At 35.3% G+C, this 24725-nt stretch overlaps 1 protein-coding gene across 2 annotated transcripts in view; it reads left to right on the top strand.

Annotated features, from left to right (window-relative positions):
- The window catches only part of LOC150103860 (protein SCAI), a 399077-nt gene that overhangs the window by 336164 nt on the left and 38188 nt on the right, over positions 1-24725 (top strand). For both annotated transcript variants that reach the window (XM_090396561.1, XM_090396560.1), the window contains one exon: positions 1623-1796. In XM_090396561.1, coding sequence (XP_090252687.1) covers positions 1623-1796 — 174 coding nt within the window. The remainder of the gene's footprint in view (positions 1-1622; positions 1797-24725) is intronic.

Genomic DNA, 24725 nt, shown 5'->3' with positions numbered 1-24725 from the left:
GGATCTTCCTCAGCCATTGCCAAGTTAGCCGGTCTTGGGCGTGGATAGCAGGATTTTCTTCCCCCCACCCCAGTTTATCTGGGGGTTTTCATTCTGCAAGTAGGCAAAGTGAACACACACGGATCTACAGCCATTAATACTTAACTCCCCATGAGAGGGCTCAACTCGCCCCAATAGGGACGGGGGAGAAAAGGGAGGAAACTCCATATGAATAAATAAATAAATGTTTCCCAAATTTTGGGAAGTTTAATGCAACTGCATTTGTTTAAATTTGGTTGATTTTTTAAGTGCAGATGCAGATTCAAAGAATAGTCTTTCTTTTTTGAATTTACTATGGTGGAGCATAGTGGTTTTTTTCCAGGAGATCCTGTGGGTTGTATCCAAAACATGGTCTGCAAGGCCAGATTGACCATAATTGTGATTGCAGATGTATGACTTGTGTTATTCTAACACAGATGGTTGCTGATCTGACAGTTCAGTTTAAACCGAACTCAAACACATACATAACACCTTCCTTTCCAATGGCTACAGTGACTACAGAATGAAAAATAATAATCAAGTCCTTCTCCATTCCCTGACCATCTCTTCAGAAGGACTTCAGAAATGCCATCACCATACCTTACATCTGTGGTACATCAGAAAAACTAGCCAGATCATATAAAAAAGTACAACCACCATATAGCTTTTAAGCCCCACTGTAAATTTGCTACACTTATCCTTTCCACCAAAGACCAACTCCCTCCTCTCTCAGTGCCTGGAGTATAGAGTACCTTGGGCGTGTAAACTGGCTTACTTTGGACAGACAGGCCGATCAGCAACCATCCGGTTAGAAGAACACGCGTGTACAATTTTGTAAAAATGTTGAAATTTGGTCAGACTGTCAGCTCATAGAATTTTGTGTGAATACTGTGAATTCTATCAGGTGCCAGTTAGTACAAATTCAACATTTTTACATATCACGAGCATTGTGATAGTTGGAAACAAAAGAAATGCTAATAGTCAAAATTTTGACTCCAAACAATTTAAACTGTATTGTACATAAAAGTTATAAAAGGCATGCTAAGGAAGTTTATATGTTTGGTACAGTATTTTCAATCTTGGATTGAAATCTAGTATGAAAGCTTTTTTTATTTTTATATAATTGATTTTTTTATTGGCAAATTTAGCACAATGATAATAATGAATCCTCTTTGACTTCATGAAATTAAATAAAATTTGTTATTCAGGATTCCATTAAATGACTCAAGGTTGAGTTATGGGATAATAAATGTTATATCATTAATGCTATATCAATGAAAATGCACTCTTTCTTTCATTTTTTTTCTTTGATGTTTTTATATATTTTTCTTTTATTTTTACACTTAATTTAAAATTCAGTAAGTGTTATTTATATTAAATCACTCTGGAAGTAAGCAATCCGTATGTTATATACCTTACCCTGTTATATTACCATTACTAGTTTGTTTTCTATTAGCTACATTTAGAATTTTTGATAAGAAAATATTCATAAATATATAAAAAAGAGAAAAAATTTAATTTCTCTGATAATTATGACCATGTCATTAAATAATTTGCTTTTTGAATCACTTGTTTCTTATTAATGTGTTATATTTACTGTTTAGACCAGCAGCACAAAGGGAACCTATTTACCTTGTTCCTACACAGTCCTCTAACAGCAATATGCTTTATATGCAATATTATGGACATTCCAATTGCATTATGGGAAAAAGGTCAAAGTCATGTGGATCGCTTTATGAGTGAAACAAGCAGACTTTTTACAAGGTCAAGAAATATTGGTATGTAGTGCCTTTTACTTTTAATTTAATAATGCATCTTAGTAATGGTACTTAATTGTTATAACTGCACATTATTGAAATCTGATTTTCACAATATTTTCTGTTATCTTTAATATAAATAGGTGTCCTCTTCTCTATAGCTATAGTCATAGATTAAAATCTTTAGATTGTAAATGATTTATCATCTGGTAAGACCAACATCCTGCTTACTGGTGAACTGAAGTTGCTTAAAAATTACAGCACAATGTTATGATGTTGTAATTTTTTAGCTATGGAGTTATCCAATTCTGTTTTTCCCTTGTACTATAGGCATTCAACATTCTGTGGATAGAATTATTTAAAGAAATAATGCTATTACTAATAATAATTAGCTAGCCAACAGTGGGAGATGAAATTCATCTCCCACCCAGTGTGAGACTACTGCTGATTGGAGGTCTGAAGTGGCTTGAAAATTTCCATTTTTAGTCTATAGAGCAGTTTCTCAATCAAGTAAAAATGAACAACATTCCAAACGAATTACAAAAAATTATAAAAATAGAAGAAAAAAAAAAAATCTGTAGTCCCCATCCCCAGTACTAATATACTATAATTTTGCAGCCTTTTCTAGGTATGTGTATGTGTGGAGGAGGAAGGAGAGTGGTCACATGTATATATATAATAATAAATACAGGGTGATCAAAATTAAAGTATTCCTGTTTAAGGCCTTGTGGAGCACCACCCAGTGATCCAAATGCTGTGAAACTTTGCAGGAATGCATTCTACATCATGCAGAAGCAATATCTGGGGGGGGTGTCCAAAATTCACCACCATGGGACACTGAATGTAGATGTAATTTATTTTGTATGTGTAAGAAGGAGAGAAGCAACATGAGCATAAATAAACATTTTTATTCCCAGACTGTGCTGTTTAACGTGCTGCCCTTCCTGGTATGCCACTAACTGCATCCTTTGTACAGTGGTTCAACAGCAGAATACAGCTATCTTTCACCGTTGATATCAGGAGGATCCCAATAAACCCTGTCTTTGAGAAATCCTCAGAGCCAGAAGTCATAGAGGTCAGATAGGTGAATATAGTGGGAAATGCATAACTGATCACTCTAGCTTCTGTAAAATGTTCTCAAAGAACTTCATGTATAGATTGACCGATGTGTATATGGGGGGGAGGGGGGGCTCATCCTGCATGACTGAATGCATGCACAAGCACTGTTGTAACTGTGGCACAACAAAATTCTTCATCATATTGCAATCCATCTTGGCAGTAGCTAAGCAGGTCACAGGACCTGACTGGTGAATGTCTTCAAAGAAGAATGATCTAGTGATAAATAAAACCACACTAGACACTAATTTTGGATGAATGTAAAGGAATTTGTTGAATTGCATACTTTTTTACTTACCGATACATGGCAATTATGGGTATTCACAGCTCTGTTCAGGTGAAAGTGAGCCTCATCTCCTCACAAAATGTTAAAGCGAATGTTGGTGAACTTTCAAAGTTGTGAAAGCACAACTCCTGTGTTAGAATTATCTTGAATGGATAGCAATGCCGAATCTTCTGTAGAATTTTTCAGTTAATTGTATAAGGCACATCCATGTGTCTTGATGCAGGATGTGCATGGCAGGAGACAACGCTGTTATTCATTTTCTGCTCCACAATGGCAGTAGCAACTTCATTCACTTGTTGTGAACTGACCGATTTACAACCTCTGCCAGGTCTAATTTTTTCAAACAACCAATCATTCATCACAGAGCACATGGAAATATTGAATCTTGTCAACATTTGTTTAGGTGATGAAATTCTCAGGGTGCAATGACAGCATTGTAATTGTTTAGGTAGTACAGCTTCATTAACAAAGCATGTTGGGGCAAGGTTAGTACCATCACTGTGAACAGTATTAGCAACCCAAATGAAGGGAAAAATCCCCTGTCCATCTTTTTAAAGCACCTGCTGAGTTGCATGATACACAAATTCCATGCATTTGGTGTTTACAGTGCCCCTGGTGGTGAATTTTGGAACTACTTTTTTCACAGATATTGCTTCTGCATGACGCACAGTGTATTCCTGCAAAGTTTCTCAGCATTTGGATCATTGGATGGCACTCCACAAGGCCTTAATTTTGATCACCTTTTTATGTCCAGTCTTTTTGTGTGATATATATCCCATTCCAGTATTAGGTATTCATTTGAATGCCGAACAAACAAATGAAGGGGCGGTTAGAAATTAGCTGGCTAAATCATGTTCTGTATTCCTTGAATATGTTGGTTTTATGGAGACTATATTATGCCAACTTAGGCATTACCTCTTGAGATATACAGTAGCTCCTGCTGTTTTCTTCAAGGAACTTGGGTCAGCTACTGAAATAGCTTCAGCAAAATTAAGGGTAGGCTTCATCATAGAAATATCCACAGAAATGAGGGGGAATAAGCACAGAAATCAAGTCAGCAAATCATTGCTGAGAGTAAGAAGAATAAAACATTTGTAATACTTCTAAATGAATTTTTTGGGACACTACATATCAGGAATTTTAGTCCAGGTGGCCTGTTCCGGTCTCGTGCCATCTCTTTCTTGGTCTGCTGATTCTTCTTTTTCTACTTATTTTATATTTGTATAATATTTTTGGTAGTCTGCTGTTGTCCATTCGATTTAAATGTTCTATTTTTCTATTTAAACATTCATTTTTGTTTATACAGTTATTTAATTATACTTGCTAATTTCATCACATATACTAGTGGCTTTGTCTGGGTTAGGAAGAACAAACAAATATACAATAAGTGGTAAATATGAATCATTACATAACTAAAAACTGAATGTATAGGAACCGTTACACAAAAATACAAGTAAAAACAGAAACAAGTGGAGCATGGAAGCTGGCACTGGTCGGTCATTGTTCCTCAGGTATACGCGATAGTTTTGCAAACCTATCGCGTATTTTAGTATATACATCGGAAGATCTAATAAGTTACTTCCAAATGTCACATAAAAGCATTCCTCGGTTTCTGTTGAGAGTGCCTTTTGATTGAATCACCATCGTATCCTCTTTGATGTTGTGGGCGTTGAAGTTGTCTTCTATTTAAGGCATGGAGCTCTTGTCCCATTCAATATTATGGTGAGTGTGGAAGAAACGGAATGCCAGGCCTGAGCTGTTATTGACATCTCCAATATGCTCCTTTTGCCTTATTGCTAACTTCTGGATGTTTGTCCTATGTAAGTAAGGCCACAGGAATATTGTAAACTCCAGGATGTTTGTTGAAAGGGTTATGGTCCTTAGGTGAGTGTAACAGAGTTCGTACACTCACAATAGATTTGAAGGCCACTCTTATGTCATGAGATTTCAGAATATTGCCGATTTTTTGAGAAAGTTTGCCAATATAAATTTTTGTGTTATATGCGCAACAAAAAGAAATGTAGATAATGACCTGTATGAGTGTCCTTATGGTACAATTTAAGAGAGATGCCTCCTTCTGCTTTTTTTCAAAGTTAGATCATCTTGGAAAAGTAACTTTCCTTCATTTTCCTTAATTTTCCTTCATTTCCTTCAAGTTCTAAAGTGAATTTGATTTTATGGTGGAAGGAGTTAATAGATTAAAGAAAATCATGTAACTTAGCCACACTGTGTTTCCATATTATAAATATGTCATTTATGTATCTCCACCAAAGTGACAGTTTAGGATTTGTAGATAACAAGACATCATCATCAAATTCCTGCCATGTCATATCCTGTACACCCTCAAGGGTGTACAGGATATGATAGTACTACATGAAAAATTTACATCATTACCAACTTCCTATCTACAATTTTCCTCCAAATCAGTCTGTTACTTGCCAAGACCCCGACATTATCAGATCTTATATTTCTATCGTCTCAGGCACTTTGTAACGTATCAATCCACCTATATCTGGGTCGTTTTGCTGCCAACCTGTCAGAGAACACTTGTTTTGCTAATCTTCCCTCGCCCATTCTGTTTAAGTGACCATACCACCTGAGAATTCCTACCATACCAGCTTTGTTGATTCTGTTGTCTATTTCCATATTTAATTTACCATCTTTATTAAAAATCATGCCTAAGTAACTGAAATGTTTTACTTGTTCCACAGGTTTTCCGTTCACAACGCAGTTGACATTTTCAATGATTCTGCCTATTTTCATTGTCTTTGTCTTTTTATTGCTGACCTTCATACCATATCTATTACAACAGTTATTCAATTTAGTCAGAGAATCTTGCAGACTTGTAGCGGATTTATTTAGAAGTATAACATCATCCGTATAAAGCAAAGAGTTGACATTAACATCTCCAATTTTGATATCATGTTTAATACCACTTTCCTTCATCATGTGATCCATATAGATAATGAATAACAGAGGGGATAATGTACATCCTTGTCTCACACCAGATTTAACATTAAACCATCTTCCTGTACTTCAATTCTAACTGCCGACTTACAACTCAAATACAAAGTATTGCTTGATATATTTCCCATTGACACCATATAACTGTAGCATATTAAATAGCTTCTCTCTTGGCACCTTGTCATATGCCTTTTCCAAATCGACAAAACTTAAATACAGATCTTTGTTATATTCCCATGCTTTCTCGACTATTTGTCGTAAAGTGAAGATCTGAACCTGACAGCCTCTATTTGGCCTGAATCCAGCTTGTTCTTCACTAAGCTTTTCTTCCACAATTCTTCTCAACCGTTTCTGAAGTATACTTGCATAGATCTTGCCAGGAACACTCAGTAGGGAAATACCTCTGTAATTCTCACATTCAGTTTTATTTCCCTTTTTATATATGGATACTATGAGAGCTCTACTCCAATCATCAGGAATTTGTCCCTCTGTCCAGGCTTTCTGAACTATGCAGTGCAGCCACTGTAAGACTCTTATACCACCATACTTCAGCATTTCTGGTACAATATCATCTATTCCTGCTGCCTTTCCACATTTCAAGCCTTTCATGGCTTTTTCTACTTCAAGTATGGATATGTATTCCTGACTGCATGCCTGGTCAGTGTTTTTTACCACTGTGCTATCATCACTGCTCATTTCATTTAGCAGTTTTTCAAAGTAATTACTCTATACTTCAAATATATCTTTTTCTCATGTTTTCATGTCACCTTTATCATCTCTCTGATTCCTTTCACAGCACTCTTTCTTCCATTTCTGAGCTCCTTCAACAACCTCCAGAATATCTTGCTACCTTATGTTGGAGGTTTAATGGATTTTTTACAACACTCAAAAAGAATTAAAATAGAATTTAATACTTCCTATATTTCGTCCTAGTCACTAGGACATCTACGGGGATTACAAAAACAATTAATGTAACATAAACACAAATAACAAACAATACTAAGCCCAACCACGTGGGTGACACTAAAGTCCTATCTAGGTGGAGCGCCCTCTAGGGGAGGTAGTAGGTGGCCTGGAATGTAAGGTGGGACATCTGGTGATGAGTGTTTCCCAAATCTTCGGAAGCTTAATGCAACCGTATTTATTAAGATTTGGTTGGTTTCTGAGAGCTGCTGCTGCTGCTTCTAAGAAAAGTCTCTCTTTCTTGAATTTGCTGTGGTGAAGCATGGTGGTTTTCTTCCATGATACTCTGTGGGTGGTGTCCAAAACATGGTCAGCCAAGCCTGAATGGCCATAGTTGTGTTTAACGATGTACGACTTGCGTTCTTCCAGGTGGATGGATGCTGATCTGCCTGTCTGTCCAAAGTACGCAAGCTTACAGGAACAGGGTACTTTGTAAACTCCAGGCAGAGAGAGAGGAGGGAGCTGATCTTTCGTAGAACGGATAAGGGTAGCAAGTTTGCAGTAGGGCTTATATGCTGTGTGTAGGTTATACTTTTTTAGTATCTTGGATATTTTTTCCGAAGTGCCACGGATGTAAGGTATGGTGATGGCATTTTTAAATTCTTGTTGATGAGAGGGATGGGGAATGGGGGAGGAATTGATTATTTTTTTGATACTGTGTTCGCTGTAGCCATTGGAGAGGAAAGTTCTGTGTATGTGGTTAAGCTCAGTAGTGAGGGCAGTTCCACTGGAACAAAGATTGTGGGCTCTCTTGGTAAGGGTTTTAATGATGCCATATTGTTGTGAGGGGTGGTGGTGGTGGTGGGAGAGTTTGTGAATGTATCTGCCTGTGTGTGTGGGTTTTCTGTATACAGTGAAGGCAAGTGTATCATTAGGCAGGCGCGTAACTAAGGTGTCTAGGAAGGGTAAACAATTGTTCTTTTCCTTTTCCATAGTAAACTGGATTCTTGGATGTAGGCTATTGAGATGACCGAGGAAGGAGTCTAACGTGTCTGGGCCATGAGGCCAAATAGAGAACACATCATCTACATATCTTAGCCAGATAGAAGGTTTGAGTGGGGCTGAGTCTATGGCTCGTTTTTCGAAATCTTCCATATAGAAATTGGCAAGGGGGGGGGGGTGAGAGGGGGGAGCCCATGGCGGTTTCCTCTATCTGCTTGTAGATTTTGTTATTCCAAGAGAAATACCCAGAGTTAATAGCAAAGGAAAAGAGATCTAAGATGTCAAAGGGGAAAGTGTTTTCTAAGAGAGATAAAGTGTCAGTTAAGGGAATATTGGTAAACAAAGAGGAGATATCAAAGCTTACTAATATGTCTGTATTATTCAAGGTTAAATTTTCTGTGAGGGCTTTAAAGTGGGTCGAGTTTTTTATATACGAAGCTGAATTTCCTGTGACGGGGGACAGAGAGTTGGCCAGCTGTTTAGACAGTCTGTAACAAGGTGCATTGGTGGCATCTACTGACACTTTATCTCTCTTAGAAAACGTTTTTCCCTCTGACATCTTAGATCTCTTTTCCTTTGCTATCAACTCTGGGTATTTCTCTTGGAATAACAAAATCTACAAGTAGATAGAGTGAACCGCCATGGGTTCCCCCCCCCCCTCTCACCCCCCCCCCCCCCCCCTTGCCAATTTCTATATGGAAGATTTCGAAAAACGAGCCATAGACTCAGCCCCACTCAAACCTTCTATCCGGCTAAGATATGTTGATGATGTGTTCTCTATTTGGCCCCATGGCCCAGACACGTTAGACTCCTTCCTCAGTCATCTCAATAGCCTACATCCAAGAATTCAGTTTACTATGGAAAAGGAAAAGAACAATTGTTTACCCTTCCTAGACACCTTAGTCACACGCCTGCCTAATGATACACTTGCCTTCACACGGTATACAGAAAACCCACACACACACAGGCAGATACATTCACAAACTCTCCCACCACCACCACCACCCCTCACAACAATATGGCATCATTAAAACTCTTACCAACAGAGCCCACAATCTTTGTTCCAGTGGAACTGCCCTCACTACTGAGCTTAACCACATACACAGAACTTTCCTCTCCAATGGCTACAGCGAACACAGTATCAAAAAAATAATCAATTCCTCCCCCATTCCCCGTCCCTCTCATCAACAAGATTTTAAAAATGCCATCACCATACCCTACATCCGTGGCACTTCGGAAAAAATATCCAAGATACTAAAAAAGTATAACCTACACACAGCATATAAGCCCTACTGCAAACTTGCTACCCTTATCCGTTCTACGAAATATCAGCTCCCTCCTCTCTCTCTGCCTGGAGTTTACAAAGTACCCTGTTCCTGTAAGCTTGCGTACTTTGGACAGACAGGCAGATCAGCAGCAATCCGCCTGGAAGAACACAAGTCATACATCATTAAACACAACTATGGCCATTCAGGCTTGGCTGACCATGTTTTGGACACCACCCACAGAGTATCAGGGAAAAAAAACCACCATATTCCACCACAGCAAATTCAAGAAATCGAGACTTTTCTTAGAAGCAGCAGCAGCAGCTCTCAGAAACCAACCAAATCTTAATAAATACGGTTGCATTAAGCTTCCGAAGATTTGGGAAACACTCATCACCAGATGTCCCACCTTACATTCCAGGCCACCTACTACCGCCGCTAGAGGGCACTCCACCTAGATAGGACTTTAGTGTCACCCACGTGGTTGGGGCTTAGTATTGTAAGTTTTTGTGTGCATGTTACATTAATTGTTTTTGTAATCCCCGTAGATGTCCTAGTGACTAGGACGAAATATAGGAATTATTAAATTCTATTTTAATTCTTTTTGAGTCTTGTAAAAAATCCATCAAAACCTCCAACATAATGTCCTCACAGCACTTAAGCCTCTACACAAGAATCTTGCTACCTTCTTGATATTTGTTTTCTATGATCTTACCAAAGTCTTCTCATGACTATTGTTTAGCCAGTTTTACACCGTGTTTAGCTTTCTTACATTTGTCTCTGTATTCTCTAAGAGCACAAGCTGACTTATTTACCAGGAATTTTTGATATGCTTTCTTCTTTTCCTTCACTGCCTCTTTAACCTCTTTTGTCCACCATAGAGTTCTGATTTTTCTATCCTTGCAGACAACCTCACCACATGCCTCTCTGGCTGAATCAATCAGGGTTTTCTTCAAGGATTGTCACTGTATCTCCAAGGTTTGGTTCCTGTTCTCAAACTTTTTCATTTTTTCTTCAATAATCTTTGTGTATTTTAATCTACAGTTCACATCCGAGAGCTGCTCAACTTTTATTCGCTTTAAAACTTTCTGACATGTTATTCTTTTCAATATGAAATTCAATTTTATCCTGCTCATGACTAAATAATGATCACTTCCAATTTCAAATCCTCTGTACATGCTGGTGTCCTGTACTACCAGGGAGAAAACATCACTATCAACAGTAACATAGTCAATGAGACTTTTGTTTTTCCTTGCCTCTTCTCTCCATGTGAATTTGTGCACATTTTTATGTTGGAACATGGCGTTAGTAATAACCAGTCCATGTCCTGAGCAGAAATCCAACAGGTATTTGCCATTATTATTAGCTTTGCTCTTTTCTCCAAATATTCTCAAAATATTTTTGTATGCCTGAGAATCATTTCCTACTCTGCTATTTAGATCCCCAACAAGGACTAACTTTTCCTTTTTCATTGTGTCAGTTGCTTTCTCTAAAGCCTCAAAAAATTCCTCCACTTTCACCTTAGTAGAACCTACTGTGGAACCATAGGCACAAATAAGTCTCATTGTCCAGTTCCCCATTCTCATAATTTCCCACATCACTCTACTTGAGATTGCCTGCCATTTAAGAAGATTAGCCTCGTATTTAGAGTTGAATACTACGGCTACTCATTCTTTTCCTTGATTGTCATTGCCTGAATATAACATTTTGTATTTATTGCTCAGAACGATCTCACCAGTTTTTGTCTTTTTTGTTTCAGTCACCCCTATTATGTCGATCTGGTACTTATCTAATTCCTCAGCTAGCTCCATTTCTTTGCCATTCAGGCTTCTTATGTTGATAGTACCGATCTTTAACTCGGGTGATGTTGAGTTGGGGTGTGTTTTCAGATTTGTTCCAGTAGCTGACTTTTCGCTGTTTGCCCTGGTTCTCTGGTGAAAACAACGGGGACCTTGTTTAACCGGGCGACGCCCCAGCGGTATGAAATTTTTTCATGTTGTACCATCATTTTGTATTTTTGTTTAAGCCAATAAGAATACAATTTTGTCAGCTAAATCCCAAATTGCCAGCCCAATCTCGTTCGTTCAGTATCCAGGTAGATACCCAACAGGGTGTACCATGAGAAGGTGAGGATTAGACATTAGGTCAGAAGCCCTGGTCGGTTCTCTGCATTCCTTTAAAGGCTATGTGGAGGTCTCCTCTCAGCTATACAGCTTTGACTCTTAACAACATAACAATACATCCTTTTCAAAGTTGTCCATGAATAAGTCAGCACATAGAGGAGATAGAGGGCTTTCTGTTGCAAATCCATGTGGTTTGTAGAATTTCTCATTCCATCAGAAAAATTTTGAGTTGAGACAGTGTCTAAATAAAAATGAAGGAAAATTTCCTTTCCTAGACATTCTGATTTAAAAAAAAAAAAAAAATAGCAGAAATAGTTATCTCTCTTAAAGTATACCATAAATCCCACTCATAGAGGTTGTTATCTACATTTCTCTTCATTGCATCATATATCAGAAAAATTAGGTATTGTACATATGCTGAAAATGAGGGAGACAGGATATTTTGATAATGCAGCATGGAAAAGTTACATCATTACTAACTTCCTGTCAACAGTGTTCCTTTAAATTAATCTTGTATCTGTCAAGTCTCGAGTATTATGAAATGTTATATTTCAAGTACTAGCTAGCTCTCTGGTCAATCTCCACACGAAACTTTTATAGCTTGTGTATTCAGCTTTGAAATGATGTTGGATTTAATATCCACTTAATTTAGATAGTTATATTTCAATTTTCTAAGAAACTTTTTACTGTATCAATCCAATCAAATCTTGGTCTTCCTCTGGGTCTTTTCTTGTCATCTTAGTAAAGAACACTTGCTTTGCTACCTTCCCTCTCCCATTCTGTTTAATTGACCATACCACCTGAGATTAACCGTGTGGAAAGGCTTATGTGTTCATCGCACATGTTGATTGCATTTTAACGGTATAGATGTGAACACAGATTGATGAGAAAATAACTATTTATTGACATAATTGCTAATATTTCTCTGGTATTTTATCTAGCATCTTCAGAGTACACCAACAAGGTTTGTTACAGTAGCGAGACAGGTAGATTTATATTTATATATATTTGGTAGATTTATATAGCCATGCTTGTTGAGGTTTGGAGTATGTTTCAAGGCTTCTGTTGATTTCAGGAACAACCTCTCTGACTTGTAAAAGCTTCTGTGCATCACTTTTGTTTTTTTCCAATTGATCCTGTGTGTGGGTGTATCCAAAGCATGGTCTGCTAGACCAGACTTGTCATAGCGAAAGTGCCGGATGTATTTTTTGTGTTCACTGAGGCGGATGTCCACAGTTCTTCCTGTCTGTCCATAGTAGGCTTGATGGCATGAACAGGGCACCTCATAGACTCCTGAATGTGATAAAGGAGAGAATCTGTCCTTAGGTGAACAGATAAGAGTTGCCATAAGTTTTGAAAGAGGTATACCGTGAGTAGACATATCGATACAAAATTAATAACGGAAAAAAAACTCACGTACAAAGATTATTTAATAGTATAATTTTCGCCTGTGTGTCACAGGCATCTTCAGTACATTAAGCTCAAATTAAACAATAACTGACAATTCCAAAAAGCGCCACCTAAGTAGCTGGTGTAAGATAACTAAAAAAGGTCAATAACTTTCCTAAAAATAAAAATAAAAAATAAAAAAATCAATACAATAAAAAGTTAGGAAAGATTAGCTGATTTGTAAAGTACTATCTCCCATAAAAGGGAAAGACATAAGCAGTCGGATCTGTTTAAGTTAGGAGAATGAAGTAGAGTTTCACATGTTTCTTTATAAAGGCGTTCCATGAGAAACTGACTTTTGTGAGAACTCTTGTCTTTCTCCAATGAACTCTGTGTCTAGTGAAGATGGCATGTTCTGCAAGTCCAGACTTTTCAGGTTTAAAGTATTCAATATAAGATTGGTGTTCTTCTAGCCGAACAGAGGCAGATCTTCCCGTTTGTCCGAAATAAGATAATCCACAAGAGCACGGAATCTGGTAGACACCTGGATGATTAAGATGTGGAAGCTTGTCCTTAGGAGAAGTGAGAAAGGTGGATATTTTTCTAAACGGTCGAAAAGCAACAAAAATATTCAGTGGTTTTAAAACTTTTGCTATACGTTCACTGATGCCTTGTACATAATGGATAGTAATGCGCGTTATTTCTTCTGTGTTTGAAGAGGAAGACATATTAAAACTACTTAAAGTTCTTTTAATGAAGCTATTCTTATAACCATTAGATAGAAAGGAAGAAGTTATATATTGTAGTTCTTTCTGTAAAAGATCGTCTGAAGAACAAAAGGAGTGGGCCCGATGAACCAGTGTTTTAATAGTTCCTGCCTTTTGACTGGGATGGTGATGAGATTCCGCATGGATATAATGGCCTGTATGAGTCTTCTTTCTATAAACTGAGAAATGTAGGTTACCATCTGGTTGGCGAAGAATTAGAAGATCTAAAAAGGCTAACTGCTTATTTGATTCTACTTCTAGGGTAAACTTGATCCTAGGATGAAATGCGTTTAACTTAGTGAGAAATTGTTGAAGTTCATCAGAAGAGCCATTCCATACAGCAAAAATGACATATCTGAACCAATGAGTAGGTCTGGGAGAAATGTTGTCAAAGATACGTTGTTCAAAATGTTCCATAAAGAAATTGGAGATAGCAGGAGAAAGAGGATTACCCATTGCTGTTCCTTCAATTTGTTGATACAACTTATTTTTAAAGGAAAAATAACCAGAATTTATTACAAAATCAATTATGTTTACAATGTCTGAAGGAAATTCCTGTTGTAGTAATTCAATACTTTCCGAAAGAGGCACATTTGTAAATAAAGAAACAACAACTAAAGTGATCATAATATCAGAAACGTCCAAATGAAGATCTGAAATTTTATTTTTGAAATCCAAAGTATTTTTTATATAAGTATCAGTTCTTCTAGTTGAAGAGGAGAGTAAATTTGATAAAAATTTTGAGATTTTGTAAGTGGGGCAACCTATACAATCTACGACTGGTCTTAACGGAATGCCTGGTTTATGAATTTTTGGAAGACCATACAATCTAGGTGGACGACCGAAGAAGGTTTTAAGTTTTTTCTTTTTATCTTCATTCCATGTAGATACATTATCTAAAAGAGAATTAAGTCTCTTCAATTGACTCTGGGTAGGATCCGATGTAAAAGGCCTATAAGTTGAATAGTCGCGAAGTAAAAGAGACATTTTTCTCTCGTATTCCTTCCTATCTTGAATCACTATAGCCTTCCCCTTATCAGCTTTCATAATAATTAAATTATTGTTATTCTTCAGTGATTTCAATGCTTTAAACAGATTAGGACGAGGAGGCTTGGCATGAAAAAGAATTTGTGCACATTCAAAACGTAATCTGTTGGCTGTTTTTTGGGATAAGGATCGAATAACATAGACAGGGGTATTCGATCCTTATCCCAAAAAGCTTAATGTACTGAAGATGCCTGTGACACAGGTGAAAATTATACTATTAAATAATCTTTGTACGTGAGTTTTTTTTTTTCCGTTATTAATTTTGTATCAAGAGTTGCCAATTTAACATAAGGTTTAAATATATATATATATATATATATATATATATATATATATATATATATATATATATATCTGCCACTTTTGCTATGGCAAGTCAGGTCTAGCAGACCATGCTTTGGATACTCCTGCACACAGGGTCAATTGGAAAAAACAAAAGTTCTGCACAGAAGCTTTTACAAGTCAGAGAGGTTGTTCCTGGAATCAACAGAAGCCTTGAAACATACTCCAAACCTCAACAAGTATGGCTTTATAAATAGGGTTACCATACTTCAGCATTTATGCAGACATGTCTGCATTTTGATAATGAAAATATCTGTCCACATACATTTTCAAAAAAACCAGTTTTGTCTGCATTTCTGTGTGAGCATTTTAGATTTTTTTTTTCCAGGCGTTTCTCCTGTGTTGGTAACATTGCTGAAACAAGAATGCAGGAGGTTGGTTATATTATAGAACAATTGAATCAATAATCGAATTACACTTTTAGATATCTGCACTCTTTTTTTTTTCCAACTTTTCGCTCTTCCTCGCTGGCCTCACGTTAATGGCATTACTGCATGCTTAGTGCTATGATAGTGGTGATGTTTGAAGTGGAAATCAAGACGCATCCTTAGTTTTGTTCATTCTTAATTAGTATTAATGACCTTACCAAGTAAGTAAGATATTAAATTATCATATATTTGAATTAAAATATATACCATGTTTTAGGTTATGACATAACCGTTATGTAGGCCTACTTAAACATTACAATATAATTTTATATCATCTTACTTATATTTATTTCAGATTATCTGGAGGATGTGTCTAAAGCTAAAAGAAAGTGCTCCTTCAATGATAATCATAAGGAAAAATTTCCATGTTTTCGCCCTGGAAGTGATCCATGGTAGGCTAAATGTATTGTATGCAGTCCTGGTACATACGTTTCGGTCGCACAGCATGGGATAAGAGACTTGGAATTACATGCAAAAACAGAAAAGCATTTAAAGTCTGTTAGGGGACAGAGTTCAACAGGAATATTAAGTGATTATTTTATCAAGCCAAATTCAGAATTGGAAAACAGTGTAAGTGCTGCTGAAGGGGCCCTTGCATATCATACTGTTGTTCATCAATTACAGTTACAATTGGACTGTGCTCTTGGATTGTTGAAACAAATTTTAAGTGTTTCAAAAATTGCAGCCAAAGTGTCGAGTGGTCGCACAAAAACACAAGCTGTAGTAAATTCTGTTCTTGCTCCCCATTCGATAGAAACTATAATCAAATCCATGGCAGATATTCCCTTTATAGGTATTTCAATAGATGCTAGTAATTATGGTAATGTGAAAGTACTATCCTTATTCAATATTTTGACTACAAGAATGGAGGTTTACAAATTAAAGCAGTGAATGTTGAGAGCAAACCAAATGAAACTGCAGAAACAATTTCAACTTATGTCAGTGAAATACTAAACAATTTGGGACTTCAAAATGTGTTGCTTTTGGGGGTGATAATTGCAATACCATGTTTGGGGGTCTTGCTTTGAGGTCAAGGCAATAATGTATTTGGCAACTTGAAGAGGATGGGTAACCAATCATTGATCGGAGTGGGATGCCCTGCACACATCCTTAATAATTGCATCCAACATGGTACAGACCTGCTTGACATTGACCTACAAACTTTAATAGTTAAAATTACTTTTCAATATACACTGTCCATGTGGAGTCTCTCAAGGAGTTCTGTGGGTTTGTGGATACAGAATATCAGCAACTTTTAAATCACAGTAAAACACGATGGCTATCCTTGTACCCTGCTGTTCAAAGACTAATTCAAATGTATTATCCAGCTCTTAAATCATTCTTTTATCTCAAAATAGACCACCAGCTGTAATAAAGAACTTTTTTGAAGATCCTTTCAGTGAAATCTATCTATGGCATTTGCAGTCTCTAATTGGTGTGTTCCATTCACATATTAGCAGGCTAGAGATAGAAGACAATTCCCTTATTGATGTAATGGAAATACTATCTTCATTACATGATCTTCTTCAGGAAAGGAAAAATGAACATTTTTCCATTCCATTGAAAGCAAAGAACATGTTGAAGAAAATGGAAAGTGATGGCTTCAAATCTGGGGTAAAAAAGTTTTGGTGTAATGTGGAAACACTCAATGTAGGGTGTTTAGACTATCTGAACATGTGGATGCAACAGTTTAATGAATTTTCCTGTTTTAAGTGGCTAAGTCTTAAAGAACTCTCCTGGGAAAGTGTAGAAGAATGTATACACTTCTTGATGGAGCAAGGTGGGCAAGTTGATGACAGCAAATATTTTGATCAATTTTCCAACTTGAAGACATTTGTTGCTTCATATGATGGAAAAGAAGTATCAAGTCAGAAAAAAATGGAGTGACTACATTAAATTCTGCAAGAGTGAAGAACAGTACAATGAAATTGTAAAGGTGGCTCAGTTTCTGTTTGCAATTCCAGGTCACAATGCCAGTGTTGAAAGGCTCTTTTCATTAATACAAGCTCAGTGGACCAAGGAAAGAAATAGACTTACCATAGAATCTGTGAAAGGACTTGCTATAGTTAAATTTAATTACAGACATTTTACATGTAAAAATATATTCGACTATTTGTGTCAAAACAAAGAACTGCTAAAGAAAATTAGGCCTAGTGAAAAATGTGCATGGGCTGCAAAGTAATGTATGTAGTGTGATAAGTCTAATTCTTTTTCATGTAGGCCTACTCTTATTTCATAAGAGTTATGATGACACTTAAAATCTCATATTTGTGTGTGTTTTTTTTTTTTCCCAACTTAGGTGCCTAATTAGGACTTTAGTCTTTGTGTTGCATGCTACAATTGTTCATACTAGTCCCACTGTTACACTGAATTGTGGTTGTCTCGCTAGTGTAACAAACCTTGTTTGTGTGCTCTGAAGATGCTGAATAGAATACCAGTGAAATATTAGATGTGATGAATAAGCATATTCATCACATCTAATTAATGAAAAGCTTACAAAGGTAAAGATTTCAAACATATGTATTTATTTTTGTGTTAGATGTTTGTGTCTGGAACGAGTTGGTCAGGCGATGGGGCGTCAGCATTTTAGAATATGGTAACCCTATGTATAAATCTACCAAAGATTTGGGAACCAGTCATCCTAAGACCAAATTAATACCTGCTTTCTCTCTCGCTTTTTTTTCCCCCAACTTAGGTGCCTAATTAGGACTTTAGTCTTTGTGTTGCATGCTACAATTGTTCATACTAGTCCCACTGTTACACTGAATTGTGGTTGTCTCGCTAGTGTAACAAACCTTGTTTGTGTGCTCTGAAGATGCTGAATAGAATACCAGTGAAATATTAGCAATTAAGTCAATAAAGAGTTATTTTCTTATCAATCTGTGTTCGCATCTATAATGTTAAAATCCAATCAACACCTGAGATTAGCTCTGCTAACCCACTCCTGAGTGCTAACAATGTCAAGTTCTTCCCTAATATCCTCATTTTTAATGTGATACTGTTAATATAAAGAAGATTTTTAATTAATATTAATCCTGTTTATAGAGATGATCTCTGTTCAACAATTATTTTTTTAATTCTGAGTGTACCTATATATGCACAAGGGTTCATTCCGATTGGTGCAATGACCTCGTTTTCAATTTTTACTATTTCTTTCATAATCCAAATAAATCACTGACTCAAGACCAAAATACAAAATAAACACATTTAATAAAACAAAAACAATATATATACACTTCAAACAAATTTCCAAAACTATAACTAACTACAGAATTAATTGGATCCAAGGCCTTTTTAAAAATAAACTTACACTTAAGACTAGATTAAAACTTTGTTTTCACAATGACAAAATGTTCATAGCCAGTTTCTCTCTTTGTCAAGGCCCTTTTCCGAAGATATATGACTTTATTCTTCATTTTCACAGGATCCTTTCTCATCACTCATGTCGCACACATTAATTCTTCCTGACTCAATTCTGTCTCCTTTCCAATAGAAATAATAGTTAGATCCAGCATCCTTAAGACAGATGAAACTTCCTAATCAGAGTTTTCTTGAACATTCCTTTCGAACATAAATAGCAATTTCTTCTTTTATTCACTATGCTTATTGACAGTCTTAAATCTTCCACTTTTAAAAACTTACAGTTCTATGATTCCCTTTTCGGAATCTACTACTAATCTTCCAATTAGCATTTCCATGAATATTCCTTTTAAAACACCTATAGCAATATTTTTTTTTTATTTATCAATACTTATTCCACTTTGAAACTTCATAGTTCCACGATTCCTTTTTCAGAATATACTATTGATTTTCCTCCGAATCTAAATATCTGCCGGCCTGTGTTCTAATTTTCTCTCCGAACGCTCTCTTGTTTTTACTCATTACTCTGATACCGAATGCTGTTTTTGTCAGCTGTCAGTCACACGTCAAATTTCTCTGCGAGCATGCGCACTCCTTGAAACTGGTAAGCAAGAAACTAAATACAATGGCTGACATGGTATCTCCGTTAGCGGCAAGAGAATGTCTTCATAAAACACAACTTAATATTTTAAACCACAATAAAATTGTTTAAAGTAACTCAACTATTCAAATCCAGTAAGTACATCAATTTTTTTAACTGCTTTACATATCACTTTGACAAAATAATTTCAATAATGGGCACATCGCAAGTGCCGACAATGCATGTTATGAAACTAAAACTAATAAATATACTAACATAAACAATACGTAAAAATATTCAGAATTTTAAATTATGATTATTTTTACAATACCATTAATCATCATCATGTGTCGTCTCCTGTCCAGAAGATTGACTACTGTGATAAAGACCCTATCTCTTCCACATTGTTGTAAGTATTCATGGCTGTAGATTGTGCGCATTCACACAGATGGTTTTCATGTTCTGAGGGATGAAAAACCCAATTTTTCCGGTTAAAAAACCCTCTACCTCTGTATGTGAGACCAGCTAACTCACCTTTAGTCAAAAGATAACCAGATAAGGGTTCCTCACATTATGGACAGTATTGAACCCAGGTCTTTCCACAAAGGGCTTCATCTATACTGACTGAACTACGGAGGCTATACCATTAATACCATCTGTTTAATCCTGTAATCTTTTTGGCAACCAAAGCCTGTAACCAGGCTGTGGTCTTGTTTTAGTTCCTTCATCTCTTATAATAGAGATCACCTCTTTCTCAGCGTATGTACAATACCTAATTTTTGCAATATATGGTGCAACAAAGGGTATTTGATGAAGTGCTTTTAGTCCTAATTCAGCTCTCAGATCCACAAATTAAAATTTGTTTGAACACTGCCTCGTATACAACTAGTTTAATGTTTTGACTAATTTTTCTCTTATTCCATATAAAGTTATTCAGTTGACTTCCTATCATACAACTGTTGTCTATTTCCCAAATTTAATTTACCATCTTCACTAAAAATTGTGGCTAAAATAGCTGAAATGTCTTACTTGTTCTATAGGTTCTCCATTCAAGTTGCAGTTGAGATAATGCACATGCTTGCCTGTACATTATATGCCTAATTTAACATCGAACCATCTTACTGTACCGCATTCAATTCTAACTGCTGATTTGCAACTCAAATAGAGACTATGTATTGCTTGATATAAATGTCCAACTTACTCTATATAACTGGAGGATTTTGAACAGCTTTCCAATTGGTACATTGCCGTGTGCCTTTTTGAAATCTACAAAACTTAAATACAGATCCTTGTTATATTCGCATGATTTTTCAACTGTTGTCTTAAAATGAAAACCTGATCCTGACAATCTCTGTTTGACCTGAATCCAGCTTGTTCACCAAAATTTATTTACAATTTTTTTAGCCATTTGTCTGAAGTCATGATCAACATGAAATTCCTGACATGTATTTTCCTCCAAATCAATCTGTTATCTATCAAGATTCCATTATCAGATCTTATATTTCTATCTTCTAAGGAAATTTTTACTCTATCGATCCACCTATATCTTGGTCTTCCTCTGGATCTTTTTCCTGGCAGAGAACACTTGTTTTGCTAATTTTTCCTCTCCCATTCTGTTTAAGTGACCATACCACCTGAGATTAGCTTTGCTAACACATTCCTAGTTGCTAACAATGTCAAGTTCTTTCCTGTAACTTCGTTTTTAATATGATATTACCATTGATGCCATATGTTCATACTGCTAATCTTTCTCAGGACTCTCATATCTATAGTCTTTGGTCAAGTGTTTTATTCTAACCCAACTCTCAGATCCAGTTTACTGTTTTCATACCAAATTTAGTCAGGGAATCTTGCAGGCTTGTACTGGATGTATTTAAAAGTATAACATCATCTGCATAAAATAAAGTGCTGAGATTAATATCTCTAATTTTGATATCAGGTTTAATACCACTTTCCTTCATAATGTGGTCCATATAGATAATTATCTATATGGATCACATTATGGATCATCATATTCATTATAATGAATAACAGATGTGACAATGTACATCTTTGTCTTAAATACCTACAGATTTAATATTAAACCATCTTCCTGTACTTCCTTCAATTCTAACTGCTGACTTACAACTCAAATAAAGACTAAGTATTGCTTGTATGATCTCCTATTTATGACATATAACTATAGCATTTTGGCAGCTTTTCTCTTGGCACCTTGTCATATGCCTTTTCAGATCTACAAAACTTAAATACAGATCTTTGTTATATTCCCATGATTTCTCAACTATTTGTCGCAAAGTGAGAATCTGATACTAACAGCCTCTATTTGGCCTGAATACAGCTTTTTCTTCATTAATCTTCTCTTCACAAGTCTTCTCATCCATTTCTCAATTATACTTGCATAAATCTTACCATGAACACTCGGTAGGGAAATACCTCTGTAATTCTCACATTCAGTTTTATTTCTCTTTTTGTATATGGGTATTATGAGTGCTCTACTCCAATCATCTGGAATTCGTTCCTCTGTTCAGGCTTTCTGAACTATGCAGTGCAGCCCCTGCAAGACTTTTATACCTCCATACTTGAGCATTTCTGGTCAAATACCCTCTACTCCTACTGTCTTTTCACATTTCAGGCTTTTGATGGCTTTTTCTACTTCAAGTATGAATATGTATTCCTGATTGCATACCTGTTGAGTGTTTTTTTTTTTACCACTGTGCTGTAACTGCTCATTTTATTTAGAAATTTTTCAAAGTAATTATTCTATACCTCAGGGATACCCTTTTCTGTAGTTTTCATGTCACCTTTATCATCTCTAATTCCTTTTACAGCACCCTTTCCTTCATTTCTGTTTTAAATAGCCTTCAATATAATTTTGCAACCTTCCTGATATTTACTTTCTATGTTCTTGCCAAAGTCTTCCCATGACTTTTGTTTAATTAGTTTTACACAGCGTTTACGACATCTGTCTCTGTATTCTCTAAGAGCACAATCTGACCTACTTACAACTACTTTTGATACACTTTCTTCTTTTCCTTGAATATCTCTTTGATTTTCTGAGTCCAGCATGGAGTTAGAATTTTTGTATCCTTTAAGTTAACCTCAGTAGGTTCCTTTAAGAACATAGAAAATATACACTTGGTATATCATAATCTGTAGACTGGTCTTCTACTCTTACTTGTTACTCCTGGCCCCCCCCCCCCCAGTGCTATTAGAGCAATTCGGGGGTGGGGGGTGACTCTTTCCTCTCAAACTGTAGTTTCCACTATCTACTAAAAAAAAGGCAAGCCTAGTTGTCTTAAGGTGGCAGCCCCACCACTAGGATACCTATCGTCATGCTAGTCACTTGACATAGGGAAAAAAATATTACTTTCAAGTCTCAACGAAATTGAAACTGGACAGAAAACCTGGGAAAAGAATGCAAACTGGAGAAAGTTAAGAAACTTTGGAAAAAGAAAAACGTGGTGAAATATGCTACATGGAACATTAGAAGCATATCACATAAAGAAGAAGAATTAGATAAAATTTTAAGTGACGAAAATATAGAAATTGCAGTTCTTACAGAAACAAAAAAGAAACTTAAAGGAACAAAAGAAACAGCTAATGACAATATCATATATATTTAAAATTAAAATTAAGATAACCTAATTTCGTTATTTAAAAAAAAATCATATATATTGAAGTGGAAAAGCAAATACATGCAAAAGCTGGTGTAATGATTTGGATCCATAAATATTAAAGCAAAAATAACTCATTATACATACTGGAATGAAAGAATATTAGAAGTGCAATTAAAATTAAATAAAGAAAATTTAACAGTTGTTGGAGCATATGCCCCTGAAGAAGGAAAAGAAGAAGAAAATGATTACTTTACAAAGAGTTACAAGGATTATATGAAAAATTAAATAAAACAGACCATATAATTATAGATGGAGATCTTAGTGCCAGAATAGGAATGAAAAAAAAAATTAACAACAATATATAAAAATCTGAAGACCCAACAATAAACAAAAATGGAAAGTGACTCATTGATTATACAATATGTAATAATTTAAAAATGATGAATACATTTTACAAACATAAAAATATACATAAATATACATGGTGTGTAAGAGAACAGAAATGAATAATAGACTACTTATAGCAAATGAAAAAGCAGTAAACCTCTTCTTAGATGTTAATGTTAGGAGAGGGCTAGAAATCGACACAGATCACTATTTAGTGCAGGCAAAACTAAGGTTTCCACCAAACTGGCTACAAAAAATACAAAAAAAAAACAACTAGAAAAACAAAATCTAATTACAAATGAAGACTGGTAAATGATTCAAGTATAAGAAATTTATACCAACAGAGGATTAATAGCTACTTAGAAAAAAAATGCACGAAAATGAAGAAAGAATGGGATAATATAAAAGAAATGATTGCATCAGCAGCATATGAAAGTCTAGGAATGCACAAAAAATATCATAAAAATAAAAAATTACATATATGGGACAATGAAATAAAAACAATAATTGAAAATAAAAAGCTGGCTTTTAAAAGATGGTTAAGTAGCAAAAAACGAGATGAAATTGAATACAAAAAATGATGAGCAATAGCCAAAAGAGAAACCAGAAAGAGACACAGAGAAAGCTGGGAAAAATTTGTATCATATCTGGAAAATGACATATACAAAACAAGACCTAATGTGTACAAAATACTAAAACATATGAATGCAAATATGAAAGAAACTACAAATATAAATTGTAAAATAGATGTAAAAGAATTCTTGGATTACTTTACAGATCTGTCATCAAAAAATAATTACACCACAAACTTACAAAATACTTTAAATGATATAATAACAATGAAAGAATTGAAGGACAACCTAAATAAAATAAAAAATGGCAAATCAGCAGGAGAAGATGGGATAAACTCCAAACTGAATAAAATTGCTAGAAAAAAATTTCATCAAAGATTACTAAAATTTTTAAATAAAATATATACAAATGACAAATACCAATAGAATGGAATACAAGTATAGTAATACCTATATTTAAAAAAGGAGATAAAACAAAACCTGCAAACTACAGAGGTATTAGTTTATTGAATACATGCTATAAAATATATAGTAGAATACTTAATGAAAAATTGAAAATATACAGTGAAAAAAAATTAGTAGAATGTCGAAATGGATTTAGAAAAGGATGCTCTACAACAGATGCAGCTTTCTGTCTAAAACTGCTTATAGAAAAAAGAAGAGAATTTAATTTAGAAACTAATTTTTTGTTTATAGATTACAAAAAACATTTGACAAAGTAAACAGATATATACTGTTTGATATATTACAAAGAATAAATATAAAATATTAAAAATTATTTTAATATTTTATATTTATTCTG

This window comes from Typopeltis vanoorti, chromosome 8, assembly GCF_054136105.1.
Source record: "Typopeltis vanoorti isolate ZY-2024b chromosome 8, IOZ_Tvanoo_1.0, whole genome shotgun sequence".
NCBI lineage: Eukaryota > Metazoa > Arthropoda > Arachnida > Uropygi > Thelyphonidae > Typopeltis > Typopeltis vanoorti.
Note: the sequence above shows the minus strand (reverse complement) of the source record. Positions and strands in the feature narration are given on the sequence as shown.